The 17155-nt window shown below is 58.5% G+C and overlaps 1 protein-coding gene across 5 annotated transcripts; it reads left to right on the top strand.

Annotated features, from left to right (window-relative positions):
- The first annotated feature begins 1891 nt into the window (after positions 1–1891).
- Positions 1892–12798, top strand: CFAP410 (cilia and flagella associated protein 410). 5 transcript variants are annotated; one of them, XM_043474541.1, is made up of 8 exons: positions 1892–2172; positions 3954–3972; positions 5342–5388; positions 7923–8152; positions 8325–8496; positions 9368–9458; positions 9959–10110; positions 10373–12798. In XM_043474541.1, the coding sequence occupies exons 1-8, from the start codon at positions 2096–2098 to the stop codon at positions 10698–10700; spliced, it is 1116 nt and encodes a 371-aa protein (XP_043330476.1). In that variant the 5' UTR covers positions 1892–2095; the 3' UTR covers positions 10701–12798. The 5 variants fall into 5 exon arrangements, with proteins under 5 accessions (XP_043330476.1, XP_043330475.1, XP_043330477.1 ...); XM_043474540.1 differs by having other exon boundaries at positions 1893–2172; positions 9365–9458; XM_043474542.1 differs by having other exon boundaries at positions 1896–2172; positions 9365–9458; positions 11568–12798.
- Positions 12799–17155: the final 4357 nt, after the last annotated feature.

The raw sequence follows: 17155 nt of genomic DNA, 5'->3' as shown, positions 1-17155 counted from the left end.
CAGCTAGCACTGAGCCAGCCATCCTTCACCAGCTGATCAGAGGAGCCCCCGTGTGGCCACACAGGCTAGTAAACCAGTGCACGTGGCATGTGGGTCTGGGACACCTGTGCTCCAGCTGGCCGTGCTCTCTGCCCGAACCCCTCACACCAGTACTACTCACTTAAGACTGTTGCTGGGCCCACCCACTGTACAGAAGAACCCAGGCATGGATGAGGGGGCTCGGACCAAGACTTGACTGATAAACCCTTTGCAACACCACATGTCCCTGCAAAATACAGCACACGGGACGAAATACAGGAAATGCAGCATTTAAACTACTGTGGGGATGCTTTTCTCTTTTAGAATCCTCTGTATTGTCTTTATAATAAACATAATGGGCTACAGCAAAATTCCACTCTCCCGCACTGAATCACGGCCCCTGGTTGTGCCAGGAGTCCCTCATACAGGCAAGTCCTCCACCAGTCTCCAGGACCCTGGGCTTCGGATATTGCTGTGACACCCTGGCAAAGCCACCTCTGACCCTTGTGAAAGAAAAAAATTATCCTGACACTTGTTAAAAGGGTAAGGAAGACTTTATTCAAGACTATTGCATTTACAGACAGACCGGGCTCAACTCCAAATTCAACAAGGACTAGGGGGATTTACAGATAAGGAGCAGGGAGGGGCCATTGGATGGAAAGTTACTAGGAGATCAACCTAGAGAGCATATTAAAAAGCAGAGATATTACTTTGCCAACAAAGGTCCATCTAGTCAAGGCTATGGTTTTTCCAGTAGTCACGTGTGGATGGGAGAGCTGGACCATAAAGAAAGCTGAGCACCGAAGAATTGATGCTTTTGAACTATGGTGTTGGAGAAGACTCTTGCGAGTCCCATGGACTGCAAGGAGATCCAACCAGTCCATCCTAAACGAAATCAGTCCTGAATGTTCATTTGGAAAGACTGATGCTGAAGCTGAAACTCCAATACTTTAGCCACCTGATGTGAAGAGCTGACTCATCTGAAAAGACCCTGATGCTGGGAAAGATTGAAGGCAGGAGGAGAAGGGGACGACAGAGGATGAGATGGTTGGATGGCATCACCGACTCAATGGACATGAGTTTGAGGAAACTCCGGGAGTTGGTGATGGACAGGGAGGCCTGGCATGCTGCAGTCCATGGGGTCGCAAAGAGTCGGACACGACTGAGCGACTGAACTGAACTAAACTGAACTGAGGAGACCTCAAGGGCGGAGGATCTTACAAATGACAGGCCAAGAATATTAGATACCATTTGTGAGGGAGGAAAGAGGAACCAAGTCAGACAATGAGGGTGCGCAGAGATCAGGGTGGGGGTGACAACAGGATCTTTGCTGAGACTGGGCTGGATAGGCCAAACACAGGACCAGGGTCCAGTGGGAAAGGCGTCCGAGGTGAGGCTGAGTTTGGTCTTGTCACCTCTGAGGTCTGAGATCTCGGACACCTGTCTTAATGTACTTTGCAGCCCAAGCAACGCTTTGATTTCTAAAATGTCTGACTACTTGTGAGGTCTGTTATCTTTGGCACCTGCCTTCTTTCCTTAAACGCTGAGAGGGAGAGGAATCAGCGCAGCCCTAAAACTCTTCTAGATTTCTTGTTTCAACACTTCAGTGAAGGGGCCTAATTCAGGGCAGTTAAGAGACCATCACTTCTAACTCACCAGCCTCGGGGCGAGGACTAGGATCAGGGGTTGGAGTTCGGGGCTCGGGGTGGGGATGGGGACCTGGGTTAGGATTTGAGACTCGGGCGAGGTCGCTCATAGCCGACTGGCGCTTCCAATCCGCTCGCCGCAGAGCTACGTGAGAGCTCTGCGTCACCATCACTGCGCACGCGCAGGACGGGGCTAGCGGCTCCAGGGACTGGTCGGAGCAGGTTGGGGAGGAGCCAAGACGCGAGGCGGAAGCCCAAGCGGCCCCACTGCACTCGCGCCGGCCCGTCCCCTCATAGGGGGCCAATGGGCTCTCAGGACGCGCACCTAACGACGCGGGCCCCGCCCCTTGGAGACGCGCGCCGGCCTGGCCAACATCCGCCGAGGTAGCGAGAGGTTTGAGAGGGGTCTGGGGTCCTGGCGGCCCGCCGCCATGAAGCTGACGCGGAAGATGGTCCTGTCCCGGGCCAAGGCCTCGGAGCTTCACAGCGTGAGGAAGCTCAACTGCTGGTGAGGACCAGAGGCCAGAGCCCGTCCCGGCGCGTCGTCCCCGCTGCCCGGCAACCCTTCCCCGGACCCCCGCCCTGGGGCAGGACTGGGAAGAACTTTCTAGGAATGGAGACCCCTGTCCAGAACCTCCGCCCTGGAACGGGGACCCCTGCCCGCCACCTCTTCTCTGGAGCGGGGCCTGCAAGGGCCTGCGGAGGATGCAGAGGGGTTTGGAATCGGGGGGAGGGGGGGCACCTGGGCCTCACCTTCCTGGCCCATGTCTGGGCCGCCCAGCCTTTGGGAGGTGTTGCATAAGCTCAGGGGGCCTTTGGCAAGACCATTCCAGAATTTTCATCCCTCCTGACCGGTGGTGTTTCACACACAGCTCCAAACCTGCCCTCCTTGCACAGGACAATCAGAATTCCCTTAAAGACTGGCTCTTGGGCTTCTAGATGGCTATAGTGGGGCAGACAGTTCTCTGTAGAGAGGTGTCTTTTCTGAAATTGCCAGCAGTCCTGGGAGCCAAGCCTGCTGATGAGATGGGAGATCAAGGTGGTTAACACCCTTTCTAGGGCAAAGAAAAGGAAACTGAAACTCCAAAGTGATGCTTCAGTAAACACTGTTGTAATTGAGCCCTGGGTAGGGATGCGTTGTACCCACTGTCTTGGAGGTAATGGTTAGAGATACAGGTGCTTTGGCGTCAGTGCAGCCTCAAAGACAGGGTGGCCAGGGCTAGCTGAGCCAAGGAAGGACCACGAGTGTTCCTGGAACTCCTGAAAGGTCGCCTGTGTTCACTGGGGACTCCAAGCAGGGCACCGAGTGCCTCCGTGCCCTGGACAGTTCAGCTGGCACTCAGCCAGAAGCGGATGATCCTCCTGCTGGTTTCGGGCAGATCGACTGCAGTGAGATCTGCCTGCTCATTAAAAGCCTTTCTCTTTGCCCCGCACATCTGGTATTTTGGCCACAGCATTCCTGTCATTTGTTTTCAACAATGCATGCCTTTGTTCTGCGTGAGCAGTCAGCCTTCCCCTCAGGAGGGAGGCACAACGACCCCATTTCAGGCTTTCTGAAGTGTGTTTCATAAATCATAAGTTCAGCCTTTGAACGTGTCCTGTTACAAAGACTCCCTTGTTTATGTCTGTTAGTCAGGGAATTATTCCTGGGCACAGCAGCCTTGAGAATGAGGAAGGCTTTGTGTCCTTCAGATGGGGCAGCCTCTGCCACTGCTTAGTCTGAAGAGGAGCCGCCAGCATCAAATAATTTTGTCCAAAATCAACCAGGAAATGATTTTGGGCACCTTTGTCAGTTATCTGGGAACGTTTTCTTTTACTTTATCATTGAAATCATAGACCTTTTTTTCCCCTCACATATAGATTATTTTTTTAAAAACTCGGGTATTTAATTTTTGGCTGTGCTGGGCCTTTGTTGCTACATGCAGGCTTTTTCTCTAGTTGTGGCAAGCGGGAGCTATCCTCTAGTTGCAGTACGTGGGCTTTTCTCATCGCAGTGGCTTCACTTGTTGCAGAGCACAAGCTGTAGGCACCTGGGCTGCAGCTCATGGACTCTAGAGTGCAGGCTCTATAGTTACAGTGCACAAGCTTACTTACATGTGGAATCTTCCCAGACCAGGGATGGAACCCATGTCTCCTGCACTGGCAGGCAGATTCTTAGCCACTGTACCACCAGGGGAGTCCAAAGTGGTAGACTCTTAAAGTTTGTAGACGTTTGTCATTAATTTTTGTTTTTAGTTTTTTTATTCAGCTTTGACAAACTAAAAGTGCATATGTCTTTTCTCTCCCCAGGGGCAGCCGTCTCACTGATGTAAGTACCATGCTGATCATCTCCAAATGGTCCCTGATCCCTGGGAGGAGGGTTAAGTGGACAGACCCACACCTATCCCATCCAGGCCCCCGTCCATTTGTTACTTTAGCAGCTTTAGTAAGGAAGAACCACTTGTGAAAAGAGGTTCTGTAGCCCCAAGTTAATTCTGAAATCCCTTCACACATCCTCCTGCGGATGAGAAGCAGGCCTCACAGAGGAGGGGGCTAATCCAGGATGCAGACCTCTCCCACCTGAGGAAGGGCCCCATGGGCTTGGTTGACTTTTAAGGAGCAGTGCACTTGGCTTGGGGGAGGGGGTCTTTTTTAAATTTTTTAATAGGTTCTTGGACTTCATGTCCCTAAAGAGTTTCCTCACTTCAGCCCCTTCCCTGGTCAGATCCATCTTCACCCCCTATTCCCGTGGCAGGAATAGATGAGGGCCGGGCAGGGGCAGAGAGAGGAGCTGGGCAGAACTGAGTGTCTGTGACTCGTTTTCTTCCAAACTCCAACCCCCACCCCCACCCCCCAGTCCTGGGATGAATGTCTCCAGCTCACACAGAGTGTGGTGCCCAGCAGTTGGTTCTTATTGACTTCTGTTTTGGAACTTGAACTGTACCTGTCCTGAAAAGCAAAGTTGGACATTCTGAGTGTCCAAGCCCTCCAGAAAAGCCTGTTGCACCTGATTCTGTAGCGGCAAAAACAAAGCAAAACACTACTATAGCAGAAAATAGATCCACTGCAAATGTGAAGCATTCTGACCAGACAGCTTGTTGATGTCAGGAGGCCCCTCTGGCCCCATGCCCGCTGTCTGGCAGACACACACACACATATTCGGGGCTCCACTGCTCATCAGCCTTGCAGGTTACAGGGTCTTCGTGGACCAGCTTGTGCCCCACTGCCCCTTTCCCCTAAGTCAGTGTTAACACGTTCTCAGGTCTAGTTTTGAGCCTGTCTCCATATCAGAACAGCTCTGCTGGCAAGAAGGGGCTTCTGTCCTTTCTTTGGATGTCAGGGACAGTAGAGAGAAAGGTTCTCTGTCCATTGAGCTCTCCTCACTGAGATCCTTTGAGGATATCTACAATTAGGAATGCCCCATCTCGATGGCTGGCAGCATTTGGTGGTAATGATGCTGGTTGGAGTTGTGGAGAGGGTGCCATCTTTCCATCAGGCAGAGGGGACGTCTAGGCTGCAGAGGGGAGTGGGCTGCAAAGCTCTGCGTGTTCCTAGTTGGGAGGGGGGAGGCTTCTCCACTTGGGCCCTTGACAGGGGTTGGGCAGCAGCTCCCCCTGGGTTCTCTTGGCTGCTGGAGAGGTGTGATGTCACATGCCAGCATCCTGTGATGTTTGCAGTCACTTTCTTTTCCTTTGTAGATCTCCATTTGCCGAGAAATGCCCAGCCTGGAAGTGATCACCCTCAGGTACTGAACCCCGGCTGGCCATCCCTCCTAAGTCACCAGGGCTGGAAGATGAGGAGAGTGTCCATATCCCTCCCATGGGCTGGTCAATAAATAACTGATTATCCTTTGATAACTCCCAACTGTGGTCTGGGAGGGCTGCTTCTGCAGGCCACACCGAGGTGGCACCAGGGCTTAACTGCTCCTTAGCTCTGCTCTCCTTCCTGGAGGGCACCCAGGCCTCCCCCTGAGCTTTCCCCACCTGTCCCGGGGTCATGGGGTGCCGCCCAGAGTGGCTGTGTCTGTCCCAGCGCCCCCAGTGCCAGCCTTGTCTCCCTCCTGGCTCCATCAGTGCCCGGAGCTCTGCCAACTTCCTGCACCACATCATCTGTCCTTGATAATAGTTACTCTTCCAGGGTCATACACCTTTTAACAGACTAAGGAAACCTTGAATGAGCCAAATGCTGCCTTTGGGGCTCCAGGCTCCAGGTGGGGTGGGGGCATTTGGAAGGTGAGGGAAGGAGGAAGTCTCTTCCCACCTGAACTCTGCCCACCCACTCTGGGTCTGTGGAGGAGGCTGCCCCTGCAGATGCTGGAGTGCTTTCTGCAAGTCCCCACGTGTAAACCTTGTGGAGATTGAAGCGCTGCAATGAAGGCTAACTCCTTGCTTGGCAGCTCAGAAGGTCTCGGGACTTGCCCTGTGTGTGGGGTCGTGTGGGGTCGTGTGGGGTCGCAGGCCCTGGGTCCCATGCAGGTCCTGAGACTTACCTTCCCCATCACACTGGCCACCCTGTCCTTCCTGAGACCCCGCTTGTCCTTTGTGCCTTCGAGGGTCACCCTGGGTGCCTTCTGCCACCCACCTTGTGCTCACCCACCTTGTGCTCACCCACCCCCAGCCCTGACTTGACAGGCTGGGGCTGGCACCTGCTTGCAGGATGAAGGAATGAATGAAGGAGTGGGCCTGGAGCCCCCTTCCCTGCCTGGGCCCAGCTCGGCACTTGTGCCTCAGCTCCCCCAGCTGTAAGATGGTGACTGTAGAGGTGGGAGGCGAGGAGGAGGCGATGCAGTGGGGAAGACGGAGCAGCCAGTGTGTGCAAGCGCCTGGTGTCTGCTGTCACTTACCTGTCATGATTGTCAGTGAAGCTGACAGTCAGGGGGATGTGCGCCTAGAAGGCCTTACCTTTCATTCCCCAAATAGTAGGAAACTTGGAGCAGGCGTGGACTTAACCCCGTCTCTGCCAAGCGCTGTCCGAGGGCTCTGGGGCAAGTCCCCAGCCTCTGAGCCTGAGGCCCCTTGTACCACAGGGGTTCTCATTGCTGCGGCCCGAAGCGGGACAGTGCCCGGGGCTGTGGCCTGGACTTCTAGCCCTGCTGGAACTGGGGGGCCCTGCGGCTAAGCCGCCATCCCCAGGCCACTGGACGGCAGTCCTGTGCGATGATGTTCCCACTCAGTGCCCGTGGGTGGGAAGGCTTAGTCAGGTCTGGCTGCTCTGATGGGATGTCACAGGCATTTGTCCCTCGTAGTTCAGAGGCCACAAGTCCAAAGCCAGTGTCTGGGGACGGCGCCCTGTGTCCTCACCTGGCGGAAGGTTCGGACAGCTCTGGGGGTCCGTTTCATAAGAGCGCTGGCCCCACCCATGGGGGCCCCGCCTCCTCACACCACTGCACTGGGGGTCAGGATCTCAATGTATGGATCTGGGGACATACAGTGTCCAATGTATACAGATCCAATGTATGGATCTGTAGCAACAGCAGCCATAGCCCAGTGGTCAAGGAGGGGTCTCTCGGCCCCTGCCGGCTCAAGCCCTCGACCTCACCGAAGCCTCCACCCCGAAGGCTTGTGTGGCTCCCCCGTTGTGAGGATCCCAAAGCCTGGGTTCACTTGTGCTGAGACGGTGGCGCCCTTGTCCCGCTGCTTCAGTGACAGTGTCAGGTGTGGTGGCAGTGATGCTAGGATGCCCAGCCCAGCATCCAACGGAGAGTGGTCCAGACAGTCTGGCAGGACGGGCAGGTCCCGCACGGCCTGAGGCTTATGGTCAGCCACCCCCCTCAAACAGCCTGCATTCATGACTGGTCCATCTGGGTGTGCAGGAGGTGACCCTGCTCTGTCAGCTGAAACCTGCAGGTCTCTGCCTGGTGTCTGGGTGATTTCCTCTTTCCGGTTCACTCAGTTTAATTCTGTAGTTAATTCTTTTGTGAACATGGGGTTTTGAAGTTCAGTGCTAAGGTCTTGGTCGTGTGGGGCTTGAATGGGCTTGCTTAGGTTCACCATGGGTTTTCCTGGCTACTGCCCATTTTGGGCTCACTGGTGTGTCCCACGGAGTCCTCAGTCCCCTGTCCTGTCGGGGAGGACTCCCACCCCGACATGGACTCCTCGAAGCCTCAACAGAGTAGGGGCTGCCACTCCCACTGCAGCTGGAGGGTGAAGCTTTCTTTTGGACCTGGGGGCTCCCTTGCCCTCCACCCTAAGGAGAGGGCAGGTGGGTACTGGCTGGCAGCGCTCGTCTGCGTGGTGGGGTGGGGGCCCTGGGCCAGCGCTGACGGCTGCGTCCATGCAGTGTCAACAGCATCTCCAGCCTGGAGCCCGTGAGCCGCTGCCGGCAGCTAAGCGAGCTGTACCTGCGCAAGAACCGCATCCCCAGCCTGGCAGAGCTCGTCCACCTGAAGGGCCTCCCGCGCCTGCGCGTGCTCTGGCTGGCCGAGAACCCCTGCTGTGGCACCTGCCCCCACCTCTACCGCATGACCGTCCTGCGTACCCTGCCACAGCTGCAGAAGCTGGACAACCAGGGTGGGTGCCCTTACATCCCCCCGCCCCATCACAGGTGCCTGAGAGGCCGGCCTGAGGGCTGAGCCACCTCTCCAAAGGGGACCACGCTGAGCTGAGGGGACAGCCAGGCTGGGCCGGGTGGGCTCATGTGCGGTGAAGCCACTGATGCTTCTGCACTGCCCCCCACCCCCAGCTGTGACGGAGGAAGAGGTGTCCCGAGCGCTGATGGAGGGAGAAGAGGTCACGGCCCCCAGCAAAGAGGACTTGGGGAGCAGCCCACTTGAGCTATCCTACACCCCAAGTGCTGTGGACGCCGCCACTGAGACGACACAGGATCCCCTGAGCCTCGGCGAGGGGGAGGCCAGGTGTGGCCTGGGGGCCTCCCGGCCCTCCCGCGACTGCACTTCCGGGGCTGGGGGTGGGCTGTGTGTGCTTGTTTCTGGTCTGGCTCTGGGCCCCCGCCTGGTGTTAGCCGCATGGCTGAGAGAAGGCTCAGGGCAGGCAGCTTGTGCCAAGTGCAAGACCAGCCCTCCTGGGGAGCAGTGGACTTGGGCAGTGAGCTGGTGGAGATATGGGGCTGGCTGCACGGGAGGGAAGCCCTGTGGCCCTGGCCACCCGAGCCACTGGTCAGGAGTCCTGGGGATGGTAGGGCGTGCAGGCCAAGGAAGGGCCCTTTCTGACCCACAGGGCACCTCAGCTGATGGATGTTTGTGGGCAGAAACTGGACGGGGGAACATAGTGAAAACCATTGTTCTCAGTGGGCCCCAGGCCAGGCATCCACTTGCAAACGAGGGCCACCTGCTGGCTGTCCCGTGGCATGGCAGGAGGGCACGTGGCTGTCCTGTGGCGTGGCAGGAGGGCGCGTGGCTCTCCCACGGCATGGCGGGAGGGCACGTGGCTGTCGCCTGGCAGGGGCAACTGCAGGCCCCCCTCTGTGTCCGGGGCTCACATGACGTGTGTGTTAGTGCCCCCGTCCTGTGTGAGCTCCAGGGGGAGGGAGGTGACCCCAGGGCTGAGAGAAGTCGTGCTGCCCCACTCTTCTGTCCACTGCTCCCAAACCCCAGAAGCAGAGTCTGGAGTGGCGGTTTCCCTGCAGGTGGGCAGGGTCTACTTTTAGGAGTCTTCTGCTCCCTGAGCCCTGGGGCGCCAGGCCCGGACCCACAGATGTGTGGACGGTGAGGGCTGGGCTCCTGTTGCCTCAGGCCTCATGCCCTGCTGTCCTCCTCCTGCCAGCAGCGACCAGGGGCAGCTTGGCCTGAAGCCCACCTCCCGGGACCGGTTTCCTCCGTTCTCGCAGCGGGAGGCCGCAAGCAGTTGCGCGAGCAGGGTGAGTGTGATGAGGCCACCTGGCCGGAGGTGGCCCTGGTTCCCCCTTCCCAGAATGTGGACACTGGGGGCTGAGAGCTGAGGGACGGGGCTGGAGACACTGCAGTGAAGCACAAAGCCAGGTCCCAGGGGGTGGGATGCCAGCCATCTGGGTCCAATGTCTGCGGCCAGATCTAAGCTGGTCAGACATGGCAAGCAGAGAGGGGGTGCCTGTGTGGGCAGTGGGGTCCCCAGCACAGGGGGCTGTGCCACGGGCGGTCCTGGGGGGTGGGAAGGTCACTGTGGCAGTGCTTGACCCAGAGAGGTTGCTGCTTGGGAAGAGCCCTTCCGCCTGCTGTCGGAAATGGGGATGCTCCAGCGGGGGTGGGGCAGTGTCCCTGTGCAGGGACCACGTGGCAGGCCCCCGGGCTCCACAGGCTTCCCTGAGAGGATCACGGGTGTTGGCTGAATGTAGGTCACGTGGGCGGCGGGGGTACATTGGTGAAGACCAGCTCCCTCCAGGGTCTCCTCCATCTGCTGCTCGAGTCGCTGCAGCTTGTGCCCGGGCTCGTCCCTGCTCACGGGCCACCCTATCTCCGAAGGACAGAGCTGTTTCTCACTCCATGTCCTCTGGCCGGCACAGCAGCTTCCCTGTGTGCCCCTCCCCCCAGCAGGTTCGGAGCCATCCCCTGACCCAGTCTTTGGCAGGGAGAACTTGGAGGGGACCTCGCCACCTGGGCACGAGGGGAGGGGCTGTCCGAACAGGACCGGAGTCTTTGGGAATGGCCAGGACCCCCTAGCACCTGCTCCAGCCCCTGCTCGGCCTGACGCACACCGTAGGGTGCTGTGACCTCCCTGTGGGCTCACAAAGGCCGGCACCACGTCCAAGCAGGGCTGCCTGAAGCCACAGCAGGGCCTCCTCACTCATTTGTGCAGTGACAGCTTGAAATGGGTGCAGAGTTCACCAGAGGTGCAGAGATGGACACACAGAGGCCCTGTCCCACCAGAAGGCGTCCCCCCAGGGCTGCGGTGGGTGTGGCCGCGGGCCAAAGGCCGATGCAGAGAGCAGTCAGTGGGCCTGTGGCCAGTCTCCTTCACCCGGCCCCGCCCCAGAGGGCCACTGCCCCCTGGGACCACAGCCTGCTCTTCCGCAAGGTGGCTGTGTGGACAGCTCCGGGGCCCTGCACACATCTTCCACGCGTTTCAGGAGGAGCCCCAGGTGTGTACTGTCGCCGGTGGCAGGTCTGCCCAGCGGCTGGGCTGAGGCCAGGAGCTCCCCACCCCACCCCCATGGCAGGGCCTCTGCCGAAGAGAGTGGACCAGGGATTGAAGGTGCTGGTTCGACTCCGTGCCTGCCATAGATACATGCAAAAGACTATCATACCTGCTCAAACAGGATGCTTGCTCTGAAAGCAGAGGACAGAAGGGTCTGGCCCTGCTTCCAGGGGTCCCTGTGGTCACCCAGGCTGGGTGGCCCTATGGCATCCAGCCCCCCACAAGCTTCTGAGTGCGGGTGCTAGTGGCCAGGAAGACCTGGGGACATGGGCAGTTAGTGAGATTTGAGGGAGCAGGAGCCTTAGGGCGTTGCAGATGCCAGGGGCCAGCATCCCAAGCGGGTCCACATGGGCCACATGCTCTGATTTGTGGCCATCCCTCCAGTCATCCCACAAGAAGGATCAGCTTCGTGTAAAATCTTTCCCGGATTTTCCCAGTAGTGGTGTTTCCCTGCTCAAATGCAGGTGGAACCCAGGTGTGGTCATGTGAACGTGTGTGCTCATCACACACTAACCCCATGTGCATTTGAGCACATGTTACTGATCACCTGCTTCTGATCTCTGCTCCATTGCTGACCAGCTGTGTGATGAGGGCCCATTACTCAGCCTCTCTGAGCCTCAGGGCTGGGCGCAGGAGGTGAGTCAGTTCATAGGAAGTCCCTGCAGGCGGCAAGCGCTGTACCCCAGCCACGGCCACGGCTTCTGTCTGCCCGGGTCTGTCTGGAAGGCTGCCCCTCCTGTGTGTGTGTGTGTGTGTGTAGTGTGGGTGCCCCTCCTGTGTGTGTGTGTGTGTGTGTGTAGTGTGGGTGGCCCAGTGTCACAGGTGTGGCTCTCAGGCAGTGACTCTGTGTCCCCAGAACAACATCCTGACAGCCATCCTGATGCTGCTGCAAGAGCTGGACATCAAGGGACTGGAGGCCGTCCACCAGACCGTGGTCAGCCGGCTCCAGACCCTGCACAAGCAGGAGTTGCAGGAGGACATGGAGTGACCCCAAGTCAGCGGGACCCTGCGCTGAAGCCCAGTGTCTTCCCGAACCTGGGAAGGGGGCTCCCAGCTGCAGCCTCTGGGGACAACCCCAGGCTGAGCCCAGGCACAGGGCTGCATCCCTGGGAAGCCAAAATCTTGTTGCAGACGGCACCCGGCAGGGGCAGGAGAGGCTGCTGGGTAGACCGCCCTGTGCCCTCTGCTGGGAGGGTCATGGCTGGGTGCCTCCTGTCTCCCAGGACCACCTTCGTGTGGCTCCTCCTCAGGGTGGGCTCTGCGGTCATCCTAATAAATGCTTTCCCGAAGTCTGGTGTGGGAGCAGGCGTGTCCTCCATGACAGGTTCACTCTTGTTAAGGTGAGGGCATTGCTCACGTGTTTTCTCCATGCCAGTTGTGACTTGGTCACGGGATGGATTTCTGTCAACCGCAGGGAACTTCCAGAATGAAGGCAGCTGTAGGGACAGGCCACCTGCCGCCTCCAGGACATCTTGTCTGCAAGGCACTTTGTGTCCATTGTCAAGAGCCCCACACGATGCAGGGGTCTATGCTGCCCCTGCATGAGGGACTGGACGACGGGGACCCAGTCAGAAGCAGCAGCTGCGTGGGAAGGGACAGCTTCTGGAAACCATGCCTTAGGTTTTCTTCTGTTGGGAAGCATCGCTGGTGGGGAAGCATTGCTGGTGGGGAAGCCGCAGACCCAGGGGCTGTCCTGGGGCCACAGTGCAGTGGGAGGAGGGGCTGTCTGACCCATTAGGGAGTGCCTGCCTGTTCTTGCTGGGGTGGAAGTGACGGGCACTGGCGTCCAGTGGGATCTGAGGGTCCACAGACCCAAGGGGAGCTGGCTGAGCACCTGGAAGACCCCGGACTCCGGGAAGAGGGAGCTGCACCCACTGAGACTCATCTCCCCTGGGAGCCCCGGGGAAGGCGTGGTTCATCTGTGGGGCCCCCTATAGTTCTCAGGGCAGGGGTGGGCTCTGGCCTTGGGCAGTGGGGACTCGCCACGTGGGGGCATCCAGAACGGATGGCCACTGCCGTGCACGTGCCTTCTCTTGTAATTATGAGATGTTGGATGCTCTCAATAAAGTCCATCCTGATGAGAACAAGCTGGATGTGTTTGTGTGATGTTAACACCCTCCCTTTCCCCACCCACCAGGCACTGCTCACACCCACCACGCCAGCCCCATGACCTGGTACACCTCAGCTGGGGACCCTTGACTTGCACCCTGGTTGGAATGAATACCTGCCTCAGCCCCTTGACTCTTCATCACCCCCACATCCCACCTCTGACTCCCTAGTCAGGGCCTCCTGTCAACTCACTGGGTCCCACTCACAGCCACCTGCCTACTCTGCCCTTTCAAAGCCCTCAGGCTGGATTGAGGACAAAGCGCTTCTACCCCTGGCCTGGATCCCAGGCCTCCGATCGTAAATGTTCAGGTCACAGCCCCTACTCTGAGCTTGTCCCCAGGTGACATTGAGAGCAGGGTTTCTGAGCAAAGCAGGTGTTGGCGTTACACCCTGTGTGTGTGTGCTGCTGGTCCCAGTTATGGAGCGGAGGGCTAAGACCCAACGGGACACATTGTTCATCTGAAGTCAGTGTTGCTGGAGGCCAGCCACGCACCACGCGCGCCCCCTGAGCTGCTGAGCAGGAACGAGGGCGGTCACTATCTCAGACCCACCTCGGGGTCCACTGAGCCAGTTGCCAGCGTGCTTCATGGAAGGCCCAACATTCATCTGGCAGGACAAGTGGGGTCTGGGCCTGCCCTGGCTGTGGCACTGACTGGGCCAGGCCACGGTGCAGCCAGAGCCAGGGGATGGCTGATGTCCCCCCACCAGAGCCTCCCACATGGAGGTGACATCCCATCTCAGACTGCCAGGTGGGTGGGGACCCCAGAAGCCCCTACAGCACAGTTTTGAACTGCAGACCCTCCCTCTGCCCTGCCCACCCCCACAGTGAGTCAGGAGGGGAGTCAGTTCTGGGGCACACTTTCAGCGTGCCCTCTGATCATGTTGACTGGGGGTACCTTCCAGAAGGAGCAGGAGGGAACAAGCCTTCCAGGGGCCACTGGCCCACCATGTCCCCAAATCCAGGGCTGCCCTGTTTGCAAGAGGACACTGGGCCACCCTCTGATAGTCGTCCCCTGGGGCTGCACTCATGGATGCCTCCATCCCTGAGCCCATGGGACACTCACAGTTACCCCATCAAACTGGGAAACAAACAAGAAACAAGGGGTCCTGCTGCCAGCATCCTCCCAGGATAGTGGTTCTCCAGGGTGAATGGACATGGGCTCCAGGATCTTCCTGGGAAGCCTGTGGTTCCGAAGGGACCCGCCAAAGCCTGGGAGGATCTGGCTATGCTGTGCAGGCAAGATGCGACCGTGGCACTCGCCAGATCTTCTCTGGCCAAGAAGAGTGCCAGCCCAGCTGGGAGTGGCAGTGCACGGTGTCCCGGTTGAATGAGGCCAACCGTACTGTCAGCATGAGAGTTGTGCCTGCCCTATGCTCCTGGGGCTACTCAGCCAGCCGGAACCTCAAGGGCACATGGGACCCCGAGCTGGGTCTGCACTCTGCTGTCACCAACCTGAGAGTCTTCATGCTTGTTCAACAAGGGGCCTGCTCCCTGGGAAGTCGGTTTCTTCCTGTTTCTGCAGGCCTGTCACTTTTGGCATTAGGGAAAAACACTGTTTCTGCATAAAGGCAAAGCTGCCCATCACAGCATCATGCAAGAGAGGTGGGCGGCCACGGTTCAGCCTGAGGAGCCCCACAGATACCTGTCCCCCTCCTCAGGGGACTGGTAGGTGGGTGGGGCAGGGTTGAAGAGACAAATCTATGAACCTTAGCCAGGCCAGGGGTGTAGTGTCTGCGTCAACACTTCCTCAAGATGTCAACAAGTAGGAAAGCCAAGACAGTGTCACTCACCGTCTCCACACACCCGGTGGGTGGGACTGCCGACAGGTGAGGACCCCGATGGTTGGGTACCCCAACTCGACCATCAGACTGAGACAGACACTCTGCCTGTGGCCTTGATGTCCCCTGGTGTCACTCACTGTCCCCACACACCTGGTGGGCAGGACTGCCGACAGCTGAGCACCCTGACAGATGGGCATCCCAACCTGACCATCAGACTGAGACAGACATGCTGCCTGTGGCCTTGATGTCCCCTGGCCGGACTCTCCGGGGTCTGCAACAGAGTCTGAGGGCCTCTCCCGCCCCCCTGCACTTAGGCCTTCAGGGGAATTCCCTCCCATTGCCCCGTCGGAGTACACCTGTGCAGAAGCCTCTGGAACAATCATCCAGAAACACTCTCCAGTTGAGTCTGCTGAGCCTGCTGCTGGCAGAATTACAGAGAAGGGCTCTAATTAAACCTGCTGCACAAACGTCTGCTTCGGTGGATGCTGTTCAAAGTTCCATCACCCCCGCAAGAATGACTCATGGGCTGCCTTCCTTGGAAACCTCGTGGAAATAGCAGGGTTTGGTAGGGCCTGAAATAATAGTCTTCACATCGTGAGAAAGAACTCGAGAAGGCTGAGACAGAAAAACGATGCACTTGTGGTTGCGTGCGTCCCAGAGCCTTTCCTGGCTGCCTCCACAGTAGGCACCAGGCTCAGGGAGGGAGTGTGGCTTGGGAAGAGCTGCCCTCCAGGATAGCCCTGGGCCTGGGGGCAGCTGTCAGTGTTGAGAGGGGCTCTGGGTTCAAATGCTCCCCTCCCTTCCAGCGGGGTGGCCCTAGACCAAGGCAGCTGAGCAGGAGTTGTGGGCACCGGGAGTTCAGGCTGCTTCCCAAGGCGGGTAGGGTGATCGCCCCTGCTCTCTGGACCACATGGATGCCTGCCCAACACCCCTGTGTGCAGCAGACCTCACTCAGCCCCTCCCAGGACCCTCCCCAGCCTCAGGCAGCCAGAGGGTGATGCGTGGCCTCTGGCTCACCCTGCTCCTGGGCCCACAGCCCCTCCGACCAGCTGTGTCCCCTGTGGCATGTCCTTGGCCGTATACAGCACCCCACCCTGTTCTGAGAAACTGCAGCGCACACACTCCCCTGCAAGTGAGGCCCGCGCTTGTTGTCTGGGGGAGGAGGCGGGATTTCCAGGTGCCCCAAGGTCCTGACGCCTGGTGTGTCCACCAGACAAGACCCCACCCCTAAGTGGGAGGGCAATCTGAGTGTGGATATGCTGCCTTATATGGCCAAGGTGAAGAGGTTCACAGATGTAGTGACGGCCCTCATCAGCTGAAAGTGAAAAGTGAAAGTCGCTCAGTCTTGTCCAACTCTTTGCGACCCCATGGACTATACAGCCCAAGAAATTCTCCAGGCCAGAATCCTGGAGTGGGTAGCCTTTCCCTTTTCCAGGGGAATCTTTTCAACTCAGGAATCAAACCCAGGTCTCCTGCATTGCAGGCAGATTCTTTACCAGCTGAGCCACCAGGGAAGCCCCTCATCAGGTGACTCTGCCTTAATGAAAGGGAGTGTCCTGGTGGGCTTGCCCTGATCGGGTGACCTCAGTCCCCCTGACAGGCATCCTCAGATCAGGGCTAAGAAGGCTGTGGTCCCTCCCTCCCTGAGCTCAGGAGCAGCAAACACTGGAATTCTGTCAACAGGCAGCTCAGTGGGATTGAGGTCCTGGTGAGACCATACCTGGCCAAACAGGGAGGCCCCTTTGCTTGGGGAGTCCAGGGCTGGCTGAGAGGAGGAAAGGGGGTGATGGGGAGGAGCAGAGCAGGGGTTGGGCCGGACCCCTAGATTTCCTGCAGCTGCTGCAGTCTCACCCTAAGCTTCCCGGCTGCAGGTCAGGTGGCCGGTGGCATCGCTGATGTCCTTCAGCCTAGGAGGCAGCTTCCTATGTACCCCGCACTGACACGCCCCAGGGAGGGAGGCTGAGCAGCTCCAAGGAGGCAGGTGGCAGGCCCGGAGGACATGTCCTAGCTGGCAGAGGCCAGCATGGGGCTGGGTCCTCCCCTGCTGCTGAGGCAACGGCTGCCTGCCAGGATGCCACGCTGGCCCAGGCACTGCCCAGTGCTGGCCTCATCCACACCCAGCTCCCCTTGACCCCTGCAGTGATAGGGGCCGGGCCATCCCAGGACACCCAGTGCCCAGCCTGGAGAAGCGAGAAAGAGCCTGCAAGGCCAATATTCCAGGGTTTAACCAGCATTGGCAGACTCTGCACATTTAAGCAAGACCAACCTGAAAACCCTGGAAAAACCCAGGGTCTGTGGGGACATGAAGGAGCCAGAGAAGGTGGGCCCCAGCCTCGGCCCTAGAGCCGGTCAGCCAGTCGAGACCTGACCAGGAGGCCCCCCAACCTGGGGACCCCCTAATTGGGCCTGCAAGCCCTCCAAGGTCAGGGCCTCCCCCAAAAACCTCGTCTGACCTCTGTGGGTGCCAAGGGCAAGAGTGCAGGTGGAACAGCCTTGGATGAAGTACCCAGGTGACCACTGTGGAAACGTATGGATTGGCAGCCTGCTCAGAGG

The sequence above is a fragment of the Cervus canadensis genome, chromosome 7 (assembly GCF_019320065.1).
Source record: "Cervus canadensis isolate Bull #8, Minnesota chromosome 7, ASM1932006v1, whole genome shotgun sequence".
Taxonomy (NCBI): domain Eukaryota; kingdom Metazoa; phylum Chordata; class Mammalia; order Artiodactyla; family Cervidae; genus Cervus; species Cervus canadensis.
The sequence above is the reverse complement of the archived record's forward strand: the minus strand, read 5'-3'. Positions and strand labels throughout refer to the sequence as shown.

Coding starts and splice junctions, on each gene's coding strand:
- CFAP410 (XM_043474540.1), top strand. CDS start 2,096: ATGAAGCTGACGCGGAAGATGGTCCTGTCCCGGGCCAAGGCCTCGGAG. Junction 5,389..7,922: donor CTGGAAGTGATCACCCTCAG/GTACTGAACCCC, acceptor GCGTCCATGCAG/TGTCAACAGCATCTCCAGCC. Junction 8,153..8,324: donor GCAGAAGCTGGACAACCAGG/GTGGGTGCCCTT, acceptor CCCCACCCCCAG/CTGTGACGGAGGAAGAGGTG.